Here is a 19,428-nt window from a genome sequence, read left to right as displayed (position 1 = left end):
AGTATTGGCGTTTGATTAAACCAATAGCCACAGAGAATAAAGCATGACCGTGAGATATCCGACCAATAGAGTGTAAGTAGGCGGGGCTATACGCCCAGCCAACGTAAGCGTTGTTAGTAGGAAGAAGAAGAAGCCGATTCTGGAAGCCATTACGTTGCGCACATTAATTGAGTAAATCCTACTATTTGTGCGTACAATACGCACAATTACCTCTCCAAAAGAGCAGTTTCTGCAATTATGGCATCGGTCGCGAAAAAAAGAAAAATGAATTTCTCGGAGAGAGAGGTGGAAATTATTGTGGAAGAAATAGAGAAACAAAAGCACACACTGGTTAACCACTTCAATGCTGGAGTCACCCACATGGCAAAGAATAACGCGTGGGTGGATATTCTGAAAAAGGTGAACGCTGTCACCACCTGTCCCAGAGAGTTGCCCGAGGTGAAAAAGAAGTGGTCTGACATGAAGACGGAGGTCCGACGGAAAGTGGCCCAGGCGCGAGCTGCTATAGAGGGAATCTCCGCTGACTGCACTCCAGTTCCCGTGATCCTCACCGCTATGCAGCAGAGGATCTGTAACCTCCTGGGGGAGGCCACCATCATCAGCTTACCTGCAGGAGACTCGGATGCTGAGATAACTTTACCTGTTACAGTGAACGCTGCCGCCACCGTAACACTAGCAGACAGTAAGTTGACAAAAGTTTTCACTCTGAGCATGCACAGGTAGGATACAGTTACAGTGTTAGAGGTAATGTATGCTGCCATGAAAGTTCACGTGTTTACCTCTGGTGGATTCATCTTCAGAGCTCAGTGAAAAATGTTGCTCAGAAAGTGAACTGAGAGGCCGAGACACACTGCATGTGCAAAACTGAATATGTGTTATGGAAGATTAAATATAATTGAACACTAAAATATAGAGCCAGCAGTGGAACCACAAAAGCCAGCACTCCTCTCACTGGCCCAATTAGGTTTTGACAAAAAAAATGACAAGAAAACATGCAACCTGACACACTCTGCTGTGTAAGGGCTTAAGAAAAGACTAAAAGTAGGCCTACTGGAGTATGGTGATCTCTGAGTCATTATTACACAGGATATGATACATTTCTATTGTTTATTTAAACCGATGAAAACAGACTTGGTAATAAAGGGTCAACGAGCAAATGTGCTAAGTAAAAATAAGGTCGGCACCTCTGTTGCAGATGTGATATGACTGAATAGATGTGATATGCCTCCCTAAGATGATGTCAAGGTCCACAGTTTTCCTTTACAGTCGTGCTTCTTTGTACTTGTATGATGGTGTGGAGTCTTATAAGCAATGTTTATGATGTTGACTTTTTCTCTTTTCCTATACATTTTATATGATTTAACACAAAAAGTAAAGTAGACTCTTGTGTTTATTTTGATATTTTTACTCTATCTATTAATGGATGAGGTACCAGCAGGTTTTGGAAATATGCCTGAATATGAATGCTCTACATCATTTGTTGTGTGGATTCATTATATAGAAATGGACATCTATGTACTATCGATTGCTCTGGCATGATATACTGTATATATATAATATTATGGTTGCTATAGAGGGGTTTTATTGAAGTTTATGCTCTATCTATAGTAATGGATATGTGAATGAATGTTGTGCACTAATGCCTGATTTCATGTTGAAGTTGCTGATTGGTGCACACAAAACTGTCACCTCCTACAAAAGATGGCTTCTCAGGATGTAACACCATTTGCCTGACGATGGTCTAGTACCGAAACGTTGTCTACTATCAAACTTTATATAATTTTTGCAAGTTAGACAGTGTGCAGGATTTTTCTTTGCTACATGTGATCCTTGTCACAGCTTACATATGTTGACAGTTTGTACATGACTAAAGGTTCAAAAAATGATCACTGAAATCACGTTTTGGTCTGAAAGAATTTGTTATTACCGAAAAAAAAAAAAAATCTTCTTGTTTTTATCCTTGTTTACTTTAAAAGCCCAAAACTAATTACATAAATCATTTAAAATGGCACTCCAGTAATTTAGTACTTTAAGGAGAAAAATATTAAAGTGTTTTTGCAAGTTTTAGCCTAATAATAATTGGATTTCTTTCTTTTTCTTCGATTGTTGGTTGTATTTTCCTGTGTTTTTAAGCGTCATCCTCTGTCTGCGTATTTTATAGCTCTTCCATCGGGCTCAGGTACAGACTGTGATGAAGCAAAGCCACTCAGTAAGTTGTTTTTTTTTCTTCTGTAATATCTCTCCATACCTGCAGAATATTATACTGTATACCTGACACATGCAGATCAGTTAGTGAGTTGGACACATCTTTCCACATGGTACAAAGAAAGGTCTTCCTACAGGGAATTGATTATTAACTAAGATTTGTAATCATCATAAACCGTGACAGCAGATACCAAAGGCACATAAGTTCATGAAGAAAAGTTAAAGAAGAGATTGTTCTATTTTTCTGTTGAAGAATTCTGGGGACAAGAACAAAGTCTTTTAGGGCCACAAGCAGAACACCACCTAACCCTTGTAATGCTGTAATCTCACAACCAGTATTCACATTCATGAGTACAACATTAACTTCATTTACTAGATGGTCCTCTTTAATGTTGCTCAACCAGTCACTACTATGTCTTGTCATTCTTGACAAATAGTACTTGAATATGTGACCAGATGTATTTATTATGGGAGGTTGAAAAGAGGTTTGGAGTGCAGTTGTTTAACTTCATAATATTCAGTCATACTGTACTATGCAAGATTTTGCACAGGGGTGTGTCCAAACAAATTTACCAATTTCTGCAAATTTTTTGTGCCTTTTTGAAACTCTGAAGATCAGTGACTGGACGTTGTGGTCCTTAAGCATTGGCTTACAGGTAACATTTGAACATCCAGATGTTATCCAGCTGTTTTTGTTTCGGAGGCCTACTGATTTTTGTGTTTTCTGGATCCATCCATGAAAGATGAACGAGCCTGAGTGAATGCTCCCTTGCTCCCGGTGTCATTCACAATGACAATAATGCATTCTGAACCAGATGGTCTGGCAAAATAAAACACGTTTACACAAAGTTTGTAATATGATTAAAATGTGGGTAGAAAGTCAGAGGAGGGTTAAATTGTAATATCAGAATAAATTAACTGGCATATTTATGACCATCCAGTTCAAACCATTTAAACCCGAAATCCATCCCCCTGGCTCCACCTTTGACCACGTCCTAGTCTCGCATTGCCAGACCGTTCTCCACTGCGCCGCGTTGGAGGGTCTGGCTAGTCCACACAGCATTCCGGGATGGGAGAGGAACATGCTCTGGTTTATTGGCTTTTCTTTAAACAAGTCACAATTGTCATGGGGAGGGCTATGCACCGCACAGAGCCCCGGTGCCTCTGCAAAATAGCTTCGGGAAGGAACTTGTTTTGGTGCAACGTGTGTACGTTCAAAAGTTGTTTTAGTCATGCAACAGAAAACTCAGATTGGACAGATAGTCTAGCTAGCTGTCTGGATTTACCCTGCAGAGATCTGAGGAGAAGTTAAACATAGTCCTCAGAAATCCACCGGAGTTTAAAATTCCAACACAAAGAAAGTGTAAGGTAACGGACATCCGGCTGAAAAGAAGGACATATGGCGGAATTTCCTACGGCAACGGAGCAATCCCGGAAGTGGAAGGTCGTGGCTATAGACTAACCATGTCCTGACTCCAGCTTCACACTACTGGTATATATGTTATCATTTCAACCTTGGCAAAAAAACATATTTTCAGATCTGCTACTCCTTTAACTGGTGCTTTGAGTGACATAAGTGTTAGTAGATCACAACTCTACTTTCGGTTTTAAAGTTTGATTGGAAACTCGCAGACTCCTCAGCCAAAGTAACTCAACTAAAGTTGTTTCTGTTCTGTTTCCAGCTGAAACAACTTACCACACCCTAGAGGATGGAGGCGTAGTGGAGTACTGCACCACCACTGTAGGTGACTCCACTCCCACTGTGGCAGCCGTTGAGGCTCCAGTGGAGATGCTGGCCTCATCCTCAGCTTCCCCACCTCCACCTCAGGGTCAGGCCAAACCTCAGGAGCTGAAGAGCCGCATTGCCCTCAACTCAGCCCGCCTGCTGCAGGAGCAGAGAGTCACCAACGTCCACATCCGACAGATTGCCCAGCACCTGGAGGGCCAAAACGAGCTCCTGCAGATGATGCGGCGCTCCCAGGAGGCTCAGGCATTCGCCCAGGAAAGACAGGCCCAGGCCCTGGAAGGTACCCAGGCTGCCCTGCTAGCATTAGTGCAGATGCTCAGGCCTGCTCTCAAAGACCTGCGCAAATTCCTGCAGAGTGGGAATGAGGTCACAAACCCCAGCAGCTCAGCAGCAGGAGCGATAGCTGATGGGGCAGGAACAGAGGAACAGAGCAGGCCCAAAACACCTCCACGTCCTCCACAGCAAGCTGAGGAGACACAATAGCACTGTGTGTGTGTGTGTGTGTGTGTGTATGTGTGTGTGTGTGTGTGTGTGTGTGTGTGTGTGTGTGTGTGTGTGTGTGTGTGTGTGTGTGTGCTGCTTCCTTTCTGCATTGTACATAGAGGAGTCCTTGCACACAAGCTTCAGAGAACAATGAAAAGCTTTTTAAAAGTTGCCTTGGGGTGAGCATGTACATAATTTTACTTCTGTTTTATGATTCGGAAAAACAGTCGCAGAAGCAGTGAAAAGGTTATGTTGAACATTATTTTTACTTTTTACCGTCTGTCTTTAATTAGCAGTGAGTTTATGTTATTTAATACATTGGATTTGATATTGAAATTGTGTTTTTAATGCAATTATGCAGGTAGTCATCACCCTGATGTGGGCTGAACTTTTAAATCTTAGTTTCTTTAAGTCATCCTGCAGTTTACCCTGAATGAAGAATAAATCAGTCTTGTTTTAAGACCAGAATCAGCTGGGTTCTTCAGTTAGTGTGCACCATGTCTTCAGGATTTAATAAAATTTGACGCCTCATCGGCCTGCGTTTTCCCTGCAGGGTGCATCGCTATTAATCAACCAGAAGAGGTCAGTGTGTGCAAGCAAGTTTCACCACTGGTGGAGCAGCAACAGTGTAGTTTTAAAGGTCCCATGACATGGTGCTCTTTGGATGCTTTTATATAGACTTTAGTGGTCCCATAATACTGTATCTGAAGTCTCTTTTATATAGACTTTAGTGGTCCCCTAATACTGTATCTGAAGTCTCTTTTATATAGACCTTAGTGGTCCCCTAATACTGTATCTGAAGTCTCTTTTATATAGACCTTAGTGGTCCCCTAATACTGTTTCTGAAGTCTGTTTCCTGAAACTCAGCCTTGGTGCAGAATTACAGCCACTAGAGCCAGTCCCACAATGAGCTTTCCTTAGGATGTGCCATTTCTGTGTCTGTAGCTATTGAGGAGGAGAGAGGGGGGGCAAGGTGGAGGGTGGGGGTGTGGCCTTGACCAACTGCCACTTTGCTTGTTTGAAAGCCATGATGTCTCTCTCTCATGGGTGGGCCAAATTCTCTGGGTGGGCAAAGCAGAGAAAGGGGAGGTAACCTTGCTCCTTATGACCTCATAAGGAGAAGATTCCAGATCGGCCCATCTGAGCTTTCATTTTCTCAAAGACAGAGCAGGATACCCAGGGCTCGGTTTACACCTATCACCATTTCTAGCCACAAGGGACACCATAGGCAGGCTGGGGGAACTCATATTAATTTTTAAAAACCTCATTAAGTTAAATTTTCATGCCATGGGACCTTTAGCATCTATAAATTAGGATGAAATATGTGTGTTATGTGAAATTATTTTACTTTACAGTCATATACTTGTTTTCTTTCACATTGGACCTTATTACCCCATGCACTAGTGTCTAAGTGAACACTAATCTTTGAAATTGGTCCAATATTGAGCCAGAACACTGGCAGCAGCGAACCAAGCTGCAATGTAACCACTGACAGGCTCAGATTGTTATTCTAAGTGTCTGACAACATTATGAAAAGGTTCCCTACATAGATATAGCTTTTTGATAAAGAGTAAGATACTTTTTGTTTAACCAGAAACGGCTCAGAAATCGCTATCGCCAAACCCACCAGACTCCATTTAAAGGTCCAATGTGTAGGAATTTCTCCTATCTTGGAATTGATGGTGGTGGTAAATATTCATGAAAAAGGACAAGTTTGTGAACGGCCAACACAGATTTTTATAATGAACTAAACACGTTACACACTGGACCTTTTTAAATAAACAATACTTGTAGCATGTGTAGAGCCAACAAATTTCTACATGTAAATGGTTAAATTAAGGGTTTATTTCAACCAAACCAGAGTGGTGATTGTTGGAACAGTGGAAAGATGAACCAAGATGGCATGTTGATAATTTTATTTATCAATCAATTTATTTAAATTTATTTTTTTACAATAATGGCGTAACAAGCTCGCTGACCGCGCTTTCACTCGCATATACCGGGCATTTAGCTAGCAGGAAGAGGGGAGTTGCAGGCCCTGGAGCTCTGTCAGAACAGCGGCGTTTTGTAGTCCATTAGCCCAAAACGGTGACTTTGCGCGGGTATGGAGTGCTGTGGGCTGCCAGCCGTGACTGAGCTCCATCTACCTCACAGCAGGCCGGGGTCTGTGAAGGAAGGCAGGCCGGGCGGCGAGGCAGCAACACAGGCAGCACCGGCCTCTGAACTCCGACACACAGTCGGACAAAATTTGCAATTAGACTTCAATATTCGTAAAACGGCCCATATTTGACCTCTACATAGTTGATTTCTCGCATAAAAAAGTCTGAGAAGTGAATTTAATGGTAAAATAGCAGATGAACAATGTATACAATTTCTGAGATCTGCACGACCTAGATTCAGAAGACTAACTGATCTCAGGTCAGTTGTGTAGCCTATGCAAATGTTGGGGCGTGACAAAGAGAAAGACTAGAGCCAAATGAGGAGGAGCCGCAATAGTTGACGTCAACTATGGGGCTCGTTGAGATTCGCCCGTTTTCAGAGGCAGTTTCAAATAGTGAGATTTGCAGAGAAAAGAGGTGTCAATGGGATTTAGAGGTTCTATGTATGTCCTAGTTACCCACTAAACTGTCATTATGCAACTATGACAAGGTAATATCAGTTTTGCATTCTATCACCCCTTTAAGGTCGAATTAACTTACATTGTAGCTCGTTTCAGCAGCGGCCTCGCTTAATACTGGACCAATTTCAAAGATTATTGTTCCCATCAGTCACTTGGACACAAAAACATAGGAAAATAGGTTGATTAAAAAAAAACTGAAGTTACCCTTTAAGTGACTTGGATGTCCACAGTAAATATCTGGGATTCTCTTATAGGGTCGATTTCTGTTACTACTGATAACAACCTAAATACATTCCTGTTACTTAAGTTTGATTTATTTTCAGTTTTTCGGTTTGACAGTAGTAAATCATTAGAGCCCGAGCTCCAACAACATCGGTCAGCGAAGGCCTTATTGAAACTGATAGGATTATTATAAGGGCCCAAGCATAAATGTGCCAGAGGTCCAACGGTCCCTGCTATGAGACAGGAAGCTGTTGTAACTTGAATTTTATGTAATCCAATCTCTCATGCTGGATAAGAGTCCTGGCCTGAAAACATTTACACAGCCATATTAAGGCATAGTCATGGCACCGCCTACTGACAACAAGACGTCAACCTTGGGGAACAAAGTTCATCCAATTTAGATGAAATTTACATTGTCTGGTCTACGCATGATACACAGCAACATGACATATAATTAGTGTGTTTTCCAGTGCCACATAGTGGACAGAGGAAGTGGTACCATTGTTTCAATAAGTAATTTCCAGTGCCACACACTCCACTCAGGAAATAATGTCAGACTAGTCGATCCGTCAAGGATGGCGGCAGACAATGACCTCCCACAAAGATTACACTCTCCTCTCTGGTCTACCTCTCAAACTTCTCCATAAACTCCAAATGGTCCAGAACTGCCCGGACCATCACCACAACTCCCTCCATAGATCACATCACCCCTGTCCTTCAACAACTCCACTGGCTCCCTATCAAATATCGCATCGACTATAAGATTCTCCTTCTTACTTTCAAGGCTCTCCACAACCTTGCACCTCCGTACCTTTCTGCACACCTACACACACACACACACACCCTTCTGGACACCTTCAAATCACAGCTCAAAACAGATTAGCATATTCCTTTTGGCCACGCCATTCTCACTTCTCATATATTGCTGTTTTTGTTTTTGTTTTTATGTCTGTGTTCTTGTTTTTAATTACTGCTGAGTGACGTTAAAGGCACCCATAAATAAAATGAATTATTATTATTATTATTATTATTAACTTGCACGTAAATGCACAGATGCATCAACCAGTGTCCCGCCAGCACCCCCGATATGCGGGAGGGTGCGAGGGCCTGGTCATCAGTGCTTGCAGCTTTAAATATTGTTTTGCAAATTAATTGATTTTTACAGGGGCTAAAAGTGCGTTGAAATGTGAAAATTTGCACACCGGTAACATTTTTGATATTTTATGGGTGTCATGCTTTAGTATAGCCCCCCTACAAAATGTCAAAGAAGTAGCCCTCACAGTATGTTTCACCTAGATGTATGAAATTTGGTAGGTATATGAATCATGTCCAGATAACAAAAACGCCTCTTGGAGCTATACCCTAAATGCAACAGTAAATCAGCCATGTTTAATTTACTGTCCAATCTTTGGATGTTTTTGACTATTTGCAGGCATTGTAGGTATCAGGCCTTCTTAGAGTCTCTGGCTAGGGTCTCGAAAAAAATACCGCTCTGGTGGTCATTTGAAGATTCAAGATGTTTATTGTCACACCGGTTATACAAGTACAAACGTGTCAAAAGTGTATGCTGGGAGGCTCCATTTAAGAAAAACGGAAAGTAGTAAATGTAAGGAACATATAGCATAATAATAAATTGGGTTAAATCTCTAGGAAGAGTACTGTATGTTTTAAAAAAAAAAAATGCTTAGAAATGGTATAAAATGTCCAAAAATGGCACAGTAAAATGAATATGGCTGAGCTTTTGTTGGGTTTAGGGGATGACTCCAAGAGGCTTTTTTTGTCTGGACATGATACATGGGACTACCACATATACATCTAGGAGGGCTACTTTGTTGAAATTTGGGGACTTTTTGGGGGCCAATTTGCCACACCCAAGCCTTAAAACTCATGTCAGATTTAATTTCTGCCTCTTCTGCTTTGTGTGCAAATTTGATTAAGCTGAGCATTTTAGCCCCTCAAGTGCAATTCATTTTGGTTAAAAACAATAATGAACATAGCGATTTCAATAGGACCTTTACTGACCAACTTTGTCGTTGCTCGGACCTAAATATACGAACCAATAAAACAATATTATTTATATATTTAAGGCATATTTAAAAACACTGACTATTGCACACAGAGTGAATATTGCACAAAGGGATGAAATATATATTCAAGATGGTGAGTACATAGGCAGAAATCGCGGGGGGGTCAGGGATCGGGACCCACCCCATCTAAGGGATGTTCCCCCTAAAAATATCATTAAAACTATGCTGTGTATCATAAATAACGTAATGATAAAACTTAAAATAATTGTGTAAGTAGTAAAACAATACAAACCTCTGCATGAAGCCTCCGCAGAACCATAAATCACGCTTTACACCAAGGCGACTGTTGCGTCGGCCTTTTTTTGGCTTTCATCTTGAAAACGTGTCAGGGTAAGTGAGGAAAGCAAACAAACAGCACACAGAAGGCTCTTTTCATTTTTCATCTCATCTCATCAATCCAATACATGTAAGAGCTGTCAAAACTGGCCAAAAATTAAGTTTGAATGTTCCTTCTAAAAAACACATAGGTTTGAACAATTGGAATAACTATTTTTGCACCATAATATGGCAAACGTACGAGATATAGCCTACATAGGTACTTGTGTTGGTATCATAGGCTGTAAAAGGTTGGTATATTTATTTCAACAATAACATGTATTTTAAAGCAACACCAAAGATTCTTTTGTAACTTAAAATAATGTTTCCAAAATTGTTTCAGTGGTTCATCAACTCGTAACTCGGCACTTCTGCATTCGCTTTGCGGCCCTCTACCGGTTTGCCAGATTGGGTAGCGGATCTGTAGTTTGAATGACAGCGGTAATGGACAATTCTGCTTCCAACCTGTAGCGGGACCGAAGAGGAAATGCGCTTTGTGGTTGCTTTAAAAGATCTACATATCTACACATTACAAAATAAACTAACGTTAATAAACTAATACCATATACTATACCGTGAAATTTAATATAAAAACCATAATAGACCTCCCTCTTTGCACTGTCTGCACCATTCTCTTAATACATCCATGGTCTGCATGCAAGCAAGCTAGCATACTAGCCAGCCAGCCTCAAAATGAGTAAAATGTAACAGTTAACGTAACATCTTAATGTTTCATTCACACACTGTTGTCAATTCGTAGGAAAGCACATTGCTATTGCAAGATGAGTGACAATTTTGTTTGGCTAATTTTCTGTAACCAGTATAGGATTAAGGCATGTTTGGTGGCCGGAATTAGCAAGCTAAAGTTAGCCAACTAGCCAGCAGCGGGCCGTTCGAGTTTGGTCCCTCCACTCCGCTCCCACCGTAGAGAGAATTCTTTGCAGAGAGATCGGACGACAGCCTGGGAGATGGTTAACCATCTCCTGGTGTCATCGGTTTTCCCGGCGGGTAGTAAAGCAGAGTGACCGTAGGCTCTGTTCGCTTCTGCCCATAGACCGTGAAAGAAATGGACACAGCGACGCCATAGACTTCGACGGAGACCAGTGAAGTCAATTAGAAGCACTTTTCCTGTGATGGCTGAGCGTACTACGCAGTCTCAAACTGAGCTTGCCGACGTAGATGTGATGTGAGCAACCTGTCTGAAATTTGTAAGTCTTCTGGTAACTGTGCCAAGAGAAATCTCAATCATTCCGAATCTTGCAGAGACGGAGAGCGTGAGTAGGAGCTGTCCATGAGTGTAGGAGCAGGAGCAAAACGTTGCTGTAATATTTTGTTCCAATGCTTTCATGGACTCTCTATGGGCTTCTCCCTTGACTGTATGCTGCCACAGTCGGCCTTAGTCGCCTCTAGTTCCTGGCCATCGGCTTGGTGTGTCAGGGCCTTTTCACATAGAAGTGGGGACTTGTGGGAGAGAAAAAAGTTTAAATTGTGTCAGTAGCTGGCAAGGCTATTTTATTCACTTTAAACATCGGATGAAGTGATTCTTTTCTCCAATACAGATGATGCCGAGTCATTAATAAATTAGTCATGACCAGTGTTGCTATAATTAGATTACATTTGTCTGTAATGCAGTAATGTAACGCATTACTGTTGATAACTCAGTAATCACATTACAGTTACTTATCAATTAATTATCGCGTTACTTGCGTTACTGGTTCTTCAACTATCTGTATAACGTGAGGAGAATATAACAAATCAAACATCTGTTTTCGTGCCTGTTTGTGCCACGAGAGAAAAAACATAACACTCGTCCAAGTAGACGAAACAAAAATGTCAGAGCCACTGCTTAGGACGTCTTTTGAGGGGTGGAGGTATGCCCATTACTTCAAATTAGTTGCAGTGAAAGGACAATAACTTGATTGTAAAGTGCTAATTGTGCCCAGGCCACAGACACCTCTCCACCGCCACGAACACAACATCCAATCAAAGCTAGTTGCTAAAGTCCCCCGAACCCTGAGACGCTGATGAAAAGCCATGTTGCATGTTGCCGACACCTGCCAAGCAGCCAATAATTGATTTTCAACAGCAGGTAAACCAAGCAGAGAAAGATAAGCATAGATAGTGGAGGAAATGTTGCCTGTTTCGTCTTTTCATACACATACTGGGCAAAATACAGATAATGAAGAGCTGACGACCGCCAGTAATTCTTGACAAATTTTGTGGTGATGTTCACAACTTTGTTGTCAGCTTTGTGGTATTAAAGAGCATAAAAGAGAGATCTTGTGTATGCCCTCATTATAATAAGGGTTATTTTGATCTGGGCATACATGAGATTTAACTTTATATTGTTATTTCAATCAGGGGAGACTTTGTTGCAGATATGCAAAGATTTGTTGGACAGATGCATGATATGACATGTACAGTCTTTGGAGATTAGACTCCATCATTATGAAATAATATATATACAGTATTTAGGGGATTAGAAAGCCAGAAGCCGATCCCCCGATGGAGTCTAGACACCGATGGTAGTGTGAGGAATCCGAATACCGAACCGAGGAGCCGATGCGGTCCTGACGGAGGAGGAACCAGGAACCGTGCACAAGGAAGACCGGAGGAGCAAGGGGAGGAGGAGGGTTAGTGCTCTTAGCCTGAAATGACAACTGAGCAGCAGAGAGACAGGTTTAATACAGAGATGTCATGCTGTGATTGGCTCGTGAAATTCAAGGCCACTTCTGATTGGTTAGATACAAGGGAACGCCTCTACAGTTCAGTTTAGAAGAGAGAGAAATGTGATTGAGTTTAGAAGTCTTCCAGGCAGAATTTACGCTGAGCTCCACTTGGCAAGTAAGTTATGGTGCATCTCAGGTGATGTTACAGAGTAATCCAAAAGTAATGCAACTAGTAGTGTAACTAATTACTTTCAGCAGTGAGTAATATATTAAAGTAAGGCATTACTTTTTTATAAAGTAACTAGTAATGTGTAATCTATTACTTTTTTTTGAGTAACTACCCCAACACAAAAATGATGATAAGCGATGCCTTTCTCCATGAGTTCGCTATGGTAGTGATTATAACGTGCGACTTGGTAGCTTGTTTAATAGCTTATTGGATAGTTGGTCACCCACTACAACTAACAATAAGCCTTTGAATTGATGATTGTCTGTATGTGGCCAGAGGACTTAACTTATCTCTGCGTGACAGCGTTCTGTGTGTAACACATTTTATGTACCTAAAAATAAGGACTAATGTACTGGCAGTCGCCGGCACCTGTGCAGTAGAGAAAGATGTTTATAAAAGTCGCTATGTGTCCAGCTCAGTTATACGGAAGAGGATAAAGGCAACATGTGAAAAAAAATTATTAGAGTTCTGAGTTTAAAGTCAGAATTCTGAGAATAAAGTCAGAATTCTGAGAATAAAGTCAGAATTCTGAGAATAAAGTCAGAATGTGTCTCTGGTAAACGCTGCCTTTGTCAAGGTTGAAAGTAGCCCAATAAAGTTTGAAAGTTTCGGACAGCAGCCTCCTGTTGTGTTATGATCCAAATAAGTAAACAAGACAATGTGATTGGTTGATGTCTTTATTCATGATGAAAGCTTAGAAAAATAAATAAATGGAAGGCAATATAATACCTGTCACTCTCTCACTCGCTCTACCACACACTCCCCAGGATACATGTAGCCTACTGTATGCCGGCTCTGCTGTTCTCTTAAAGAGGGCGGCGAAAGCTCTGCGTAGAGTCCCAGCAGAACCATAAATCCCGCTTTTACACACCTCTGCTCAGACTTTGTGGACGGTCCCTAACTGGCCCCATGAGATCTGAGACGTTCACGGAGCCGCTCTGACTGACTGTTGTTGAACTCTCTACTGGGGAGGGAAAGGTTGGTGAAGATGCACTGAAACCGACAAAACTGCCAAGAACCCAGACTTCAGTTATCTGCAGCGGTACACAGTTGTACTGTTTGACAAGTATGAGGAGCATCAGACCGACAAAACGGTAAAGTTTGTGAAAGCTTATACGAAAGATTATTCTAGTGAGCCGCCGAGTGGTGGTTTCGGTGTTTGCGTGGCAGCTATGTGCACTGAGAGAGTTTGTAAATGTTACCAACCTTAGAGAAAAGACAAGCAAACGATTTATTTTTGTATCTAAAACGATTATAAAACACCAAATTCATGAATCAAAACTGTAACAGTATGTAGGAGGTGTTGCCTTAGGCTCTATCTGCAACTGGGGGATAGAGAAATATACGGACCACATGATTTCTACATCTGTCATTGCTGCAAAAAACGTAACACGCAGTTGCGAATGAAACCGTGTTCATCTTCATGTATAACTTCAACAAGTGTATTCCTTTCAATTCCAGGTCTAAACAGTTCTTTAGAGATGGCTGACATTGAAGCAAAGAAGGATCGCCCACTTTAAAGCCAAAGAGAGTATATTTCTGTTCTGTTTCCATTCATTGGTGTTCATCATACCATGAGCACACTCCAGCAGCTGGGAACAATGTCTTTTTTGATCAAAAAGAAGAAGTTCAAGTTTCAAGTGCACTTTACATTGGAGGAGCTTACAGCAGTGCCTTTTGTTAATGGAGTGCTTTTCTGCAAGATCCGGCTGATTGACGGTGGGGACTTTGCCGTTTCGTCATCCAGGTAGGCTATTTGGAACAACTTGCCACTTCCTTGTTGTAACCCACTAAAACCACTATTGCATGCAATCGACACTTGTGGTTAATCTCCTTCCACTCGAACACTTACTGACCTTTCTTTCACAGATGTTAAATGTACTTGTTTTCCCATTTCTATTGTTGACACTCTAGAGTTGCCCTCTGTTGTTAAGTGTTCCACCTCAGATAAGGGGTGGTTACAGCCATAAAACTGGTATGAAACTGCATGTCTTGTTCTTGTAGTATACCACAGTGTTATTTCACCCCATGTTTCCGGGGAAATTTGCCTTTGTGCTGTTTCTCAGCTCCACCCTGGCATACATTCGCACTGGGAGCTGCCCAGCACTTCTGCTGCACCTCTTTGAGCCTCACAGTATGTTGAGGTTAAGTGGTTTGCTCAAGGGCTCCTGGGCAAAGTTGTTGAGGGAGCAAATATCATTCACTCTCCTGCTAGGATTCAAACTGTCCAGCTTCTCTTAACGTCTAGACCTCTGCTGGGTCGCTTAACTTATACTACAAAAACATAGGGACTCTATCTTTGGAAGAAAGTTGTTCTAATAAAAGCAATCCAATGCGATGAGGTCTGTCGATTGTCTCAAGTAACTACGACAATGTGTCTAAAAAAACACAGGTTGCTGTTGTATTTTCTAAATCCAACTTTTTAAATATGGAATTCTGTTTGCACTGGCCTGACTTCAGTAAGATTCACTTTAACCCTTGTGTTGACTTCGGGTCAAATTGACCCGTTTTCAATTTTTGTTTGATATCAGAAAATATGGGACGTAGAAATAAGTGCTGAAAATGTGTAGAAGAAAAATGTAACAATTTAAAACGTTGGAAAAAGCAAAAACAAACGTCGAAAAAAATGTGTTTTCTTTCAAGGTTGACGGGAAGACAACACAAGGGCTAATACATTTGTGGCTCAATATGAGTAAGCTGTGGGGAAGTGTCATGACAGGTCTGCAGGTTCCAAGAATAATAGACATGCCTACGGACCACACCAAGGTTTTGCATGTTTTAACCCATTTAGAGCATACCATCATGTTTAGGATTTTTCAACGTGTTTTTTTTCTCCCTTGGTTGTCATTCTTTTAAAACCATCTTGCAGAGACGAAATGTTCTTACCTGAGATAGATAGGCATGAAAATGACCACTAATTAGTGGGAATGCTGTTCAACAGCATTCCAACTATTGTTATTTGTGTCAGCCATTTTTTTTCTTCAGTACATTTTTGGGCTCAGCGTAACTTCTGCATACTTTCAGCTATTAAAACCATTCAACTTTTAAAATATTCAGCTCTTTCAGCTAATGATGGGACTTCTTTTCTACTATTTATACTTTTTAAAATATTAAGCTTTTTAACACTTAACATTGAAGTCAATGAGAGCAGGCTTCAAATCCTTCAAATCCTCTTCTGCTTCAAAATGTATCTCCTCCTACATTCTTTCACAGACGTGATTCAAACTTTAAACTGTTCACAAAATATTCAGGTATTCGGGGTGTGCTCAGTGTTTTGATATCTTTTACAGTTTTTGTGAAAAAGCTGTTTAAGTTTAGTGACCTTTTAAGATTTTTTTTGAGTTTATAGTGAGATAAAAAAAAAAAAGCAATCGCCACAGGGTGGTGCGACGTCCTGTTGTTTTCTTTAACCCCCCGAATGTAGCACAAGTAGACTTTATATTTCACAGTAACAGTTTTTCGTCAAATCGTTTAGAGAACTCAACGTTTCCTACTGTACCTGAAGGCAGCTTCATTTTACGGAGAAAGAAAACCCTTGAAAAGAAACTAAAACAGCATTATTCCAAAAGTGGTGAACTAATCCTTTAAAGAAGATTCAGTGTATTACCCAAAAAGGCAAATTTTCATATCACAGTGAAATTAATGGAAACCTGTCTGGGAAATAAGTTAACATTAATGTAATGTATGTGACTTGTAGTAAATTGGCCAGAACATGCAATAAACACTGTTACGGTCATTTTAATAGTAATCCTTACTTATAATCGCACTTCGCAAAGCAAGGGAAGAAATAATCAGTTGTAATATAGAACAATGAATTGAATTGCTAAAAAAACAGTACACTCAGCTGATGGTGAGACATACAGAATAAAATAACATAAGGCAACATATGGATGAAATGTAAAAAGATTTTAGAATGGACTTGAATGAGAAGTCCTGTCAATTGTAGCCTTTAACCTGGACACAGGAGTGGCCAGGAGGTTCCTGTATGGAATCAAAAGTTCAGACAGATAACTGGGTCTGTAGGGCAGTGCATAAACAAACAGGCAAGCAGCCCATTTGCTTGCATGCAAATAACTCAGTGAACACCAGGTATTTTTGGCTGACAGTTACCTAACAAATGGCTCGAAGAATGTGCAGTGAATAAATGTGTTATTGTATATGGGAATAGGTTCATTTGATCCAAGAAGAATGTAGATGTGAGGAGCCCTCTGGGTGCAGCGTAGTCAGAAACACTGTACACAAACCTGAGCTACCAGGGCTTAATGCTAACTTTTTAAAGTGGTTGCTGGCTTGGCAACCAGGCATCGGCTTTTGGTTGCCGAAATTGACAATACGGTTGCCATGTTTGAAACTGCCTTTATTTGGAGCAATTAATTTCTTATGTAACTATACCACACATTGTAATTATGAAACAATGAGAGAATGGTTTGCAATATACAGTAATTTCCCATCCCTCTCAAATAAGGGTGCAACATATCACAAAACTCACAGTTCGGATCACTGTTTTGAGTCACGGATCGGATAAATTTTCGGATCAGCACATAAAAGGGGGGAATTTAAATGATAATTGAAAATGTAATAATAACTTTTAACAATTACTTCTTTCACCAGTAAATTGCTGTTAAACGGCAAAAACATGAGAAAAGGGTATTCTATATTTTAGAATAACTTTGAATGCACCACGAGGTTTACCAGTTTTAAGTAAACCCAACATTTAGTCCCGTCTGTGTTGTTGCTGTGACAACAGCAGTGACCAAGTGCCAGTTTGTGTATTTTAGCTCATAGCTTTAGCGGCATCACGGTTGGACGTCCTGGTGTTGGAATCCTCTACAGTGAAATACAGTCACACCTTTACACCGTTTAACTGTCAGCATTTTAACCGTGTTTAATCCAGTTACTACTGTAGCTAACGCTAGGCTAACGTTACCTGCTGCCAAGTGTAACGTGTTATTAGTGTTTACTAGCGTGACATGCAGCGATGCTTCTGTTGCCTCTACGTCTGTTTCGGAGCATCAGAGAGCATCGCAGACATTGAAGTGGCACGGTAAGGAGGCACCGAAACCAGATTTTAACAATGCGCCGTTAACATGAACAGAAAAATGTGTTGCCTTTTTTTTTTTCACGGCAAACGTGCGTGTGGACAGCGGTCGCACAACGGTCGCACAACAGCTGAAATATTGTGTTGCGCACTAACGTAGTAGTGTTTAAACTTTATGGAGACAACCAAATAGAATATTGCCGTCTTCTGAAAAAAGATTTTCCAGTTTTGTAGGTTTGATTGAACAGGTGGTTGCCAAAGGGGGCAACCAGAGGCCACCGTTACTGTCGAGCCCTGCCTACTGCTATGGTTTACTGAAAAATATGTTATTCAACATTCCAACCAAGAACATAATCCACTAATCAAAATGGAAAGTGGACAAGAATAAGCCATTTCACTTCTGTATGTCTTTAGGACTTGTTTGTATTTAACATTATATAAAGACCATTGCTCACTAAATGCTTGTTGGAGGTAGTGCTAACAGTGATCTGTGCAGTATTCCTTTACAATGTTTTTGGTCAGCAACAAGCTTTCTGTCACCAAGCCTTTCTTGCTTCAATGCCTCATGGTTTTGGATGTATCTAAGTACCTCCTCCCACATGGCCTAACAAATACTGAAGATTTCACACTATTTAAAAAAAAAAAAAATTGTTACACACAATAATAGGAGTTGTTTGTATTTGAATGCCTTGAGGAATTTGTTTATTGTGCAAGTAATTGTTCAAGGTGTAACCATGCAGTTGAAGATGTATTTCTTACTTCTTCAGGCATATATAATATACATCTCTTCCACTGCTAATGGGTGACTTTTAAGAGGATTAGGGCCAATGTGAAAATGTATTTGAGTTCTGTTTTTAAAGTCAGATGTCAGAGAATGACTTTAAACTCAGACTTTAAGCTGAGAACTTAAATAAATGTTTCACATGTGGCTCTAATCTTCTTCCGTAGACTTTCTTTTGTGGAAGCATGTCATGTTAATAACACAGATGAAAAAAGCGAACTGACAGATTAAATTTAACATATAAAGATGACAGATTATCAAATAAAGGCTTGTTTCACTCATGGTTTTATCGGCTAAACGATTAGTTGATTCAATCAACAGTTCTGTAAAACTTAGTTTCTCCACAAAAAATATAGGCAAAAGCACCACTTTAAATATTGTGTTTACCAGAGATGTGCTCAAAAAATTCTTGGAAATAAGTCATTTAGCATGAAAAAGCATAAAAACCACGATAAAAATCGTTGACTAAATATCTTTTAAGACCAAAACTATACTATAACGTAAATACTACAGCTTTAAGGCAATGTTTTAAAGACAAACGCAACAGATAAGAAATGATAAAATCTTTCCACTCTTTCTTTAATGTACTTAATGAGCCATGATACTCTCCATTTGCTGCCAACAGCAAAGTCATAGATGCACTGATAGCAGCAACACTTGGAAAAATTCCTCTCCTATACTTTTAATAGAGCACAGGCTTTGCCTACGACATCAGGCACTGTTGCACAATGGACAAACAACAGCTGAGAGAGGTTCAGTAAAGAGCTCCAGCCCCACAGCGTAACACACCAAGTGACTAATTATATCAATAGTATCCTTCACAGTGTACTTTCTCAAAAGCCTGCAAGGTTCTTCTTTTCTTTGTCATGACAGTACTGATTTAACCTACATTAAGTAGCTCACAGTGTCTAGTTTGCCAGTATAAAAGAGAACTGACCTTCTTTATCTTTTATTTGCCTGTTGATTCATATCTAACACCTGACTGTATATTTTCTTTTACACACTTTTACGCCTGATGGTGGCTTCCAAGCC

At 40.4% G+C, this 19,428-nt stretch overlaps 2 protein-coding genes across 2 annotated transcripts in view; both read left to right on the top strand.

Annotated features, from left to right (window-relative positions):
• Positions 1 to 87: 87 nt before the first annotated feature.
• On the top strand, positions 88 to 4,900 carry naif1 (nuclear apoptosis inducing factor 1). The gene is made up of 3 exons (XM_039778827.1): positions 88 to 682; positions 2,162 to 2,209; positions 3,888 to 4,900. The coding sequence occupies exons 1-3, from the start codon at positions 238 to 240 to the stop codon at positions 4,433 to 4,435; spliced, it is 1,041 nt and encodes a 346-aa protein (XP_039634761.1). The 5' UTR covers positions 88 to 237; the 3' UTR covers positions 4,436 to 4,900.
• Positions 4,901 to 13,391: 8,491 nt separating this feature from the next.
• The window catches only part of fam102ab (family with sequence similarity 102 member Ab), a 35,876-nt gene continuing 29,839 nt past the window's right edge, over positions 13,392 to 19,428 (top strand). Inside the window, exons 1-2 of the mRNA XM_039780729.1 lie at positions 13,392 to 13,671; positions 14,039 to 14,324. Coding sequence (XP_039636663.1) covers positions 14,152 to 14,324 — 173 coding nt within the window. The 5' untranslated portion in view covers positions 13,392 to 13,671; positions 14,039 to 14,151. The remainder of the gene's footprint in view (positions 13,672 to 14,038; positions 14,325 to 19,428) is intronic.

The sequence above is a fragment of the Perca fluviatilis genome, chromosome 17 (assembly GCF_010015445.1).
Source record: "Perca fluviatilis chromosome 17, GENO_Pfluv_1.0, whole genome shotgun sequence".
NCBI classification, from domain to species: Eukaryota; Metazoa; Chordata; class Actinopteri; order Perciformes; family Percidae; genus Perca; species Perca fluviatilis.
Note: the sequence above shows the minus strand (reverse complement) of the source record. Positions and strands in the feature narration are given on the sequence as shown.

Coding starts and splice junctions, on each gene's coding strand:
- naif1 (XM_039778827.1), top strand. CDS start 238: ATGGCATCGGTCGCGAAAAAAAGAAAAATGAATTTCTCGGAGAGAGAG. Junction 683..2,161: donor CACCGTAACACTAGCAGACA/GTAAGTTGACAA, acceptor CGTATTTTATAG/CTCTTCCATCGGGCTCAGGT. Junction 2,210..3,887: donor TGATGAAGCAAAGCCACTCA/GTAAGTTGTTTT, acceptor TTCTGTTTCCAG/CTGAAACAACTTACCACACC.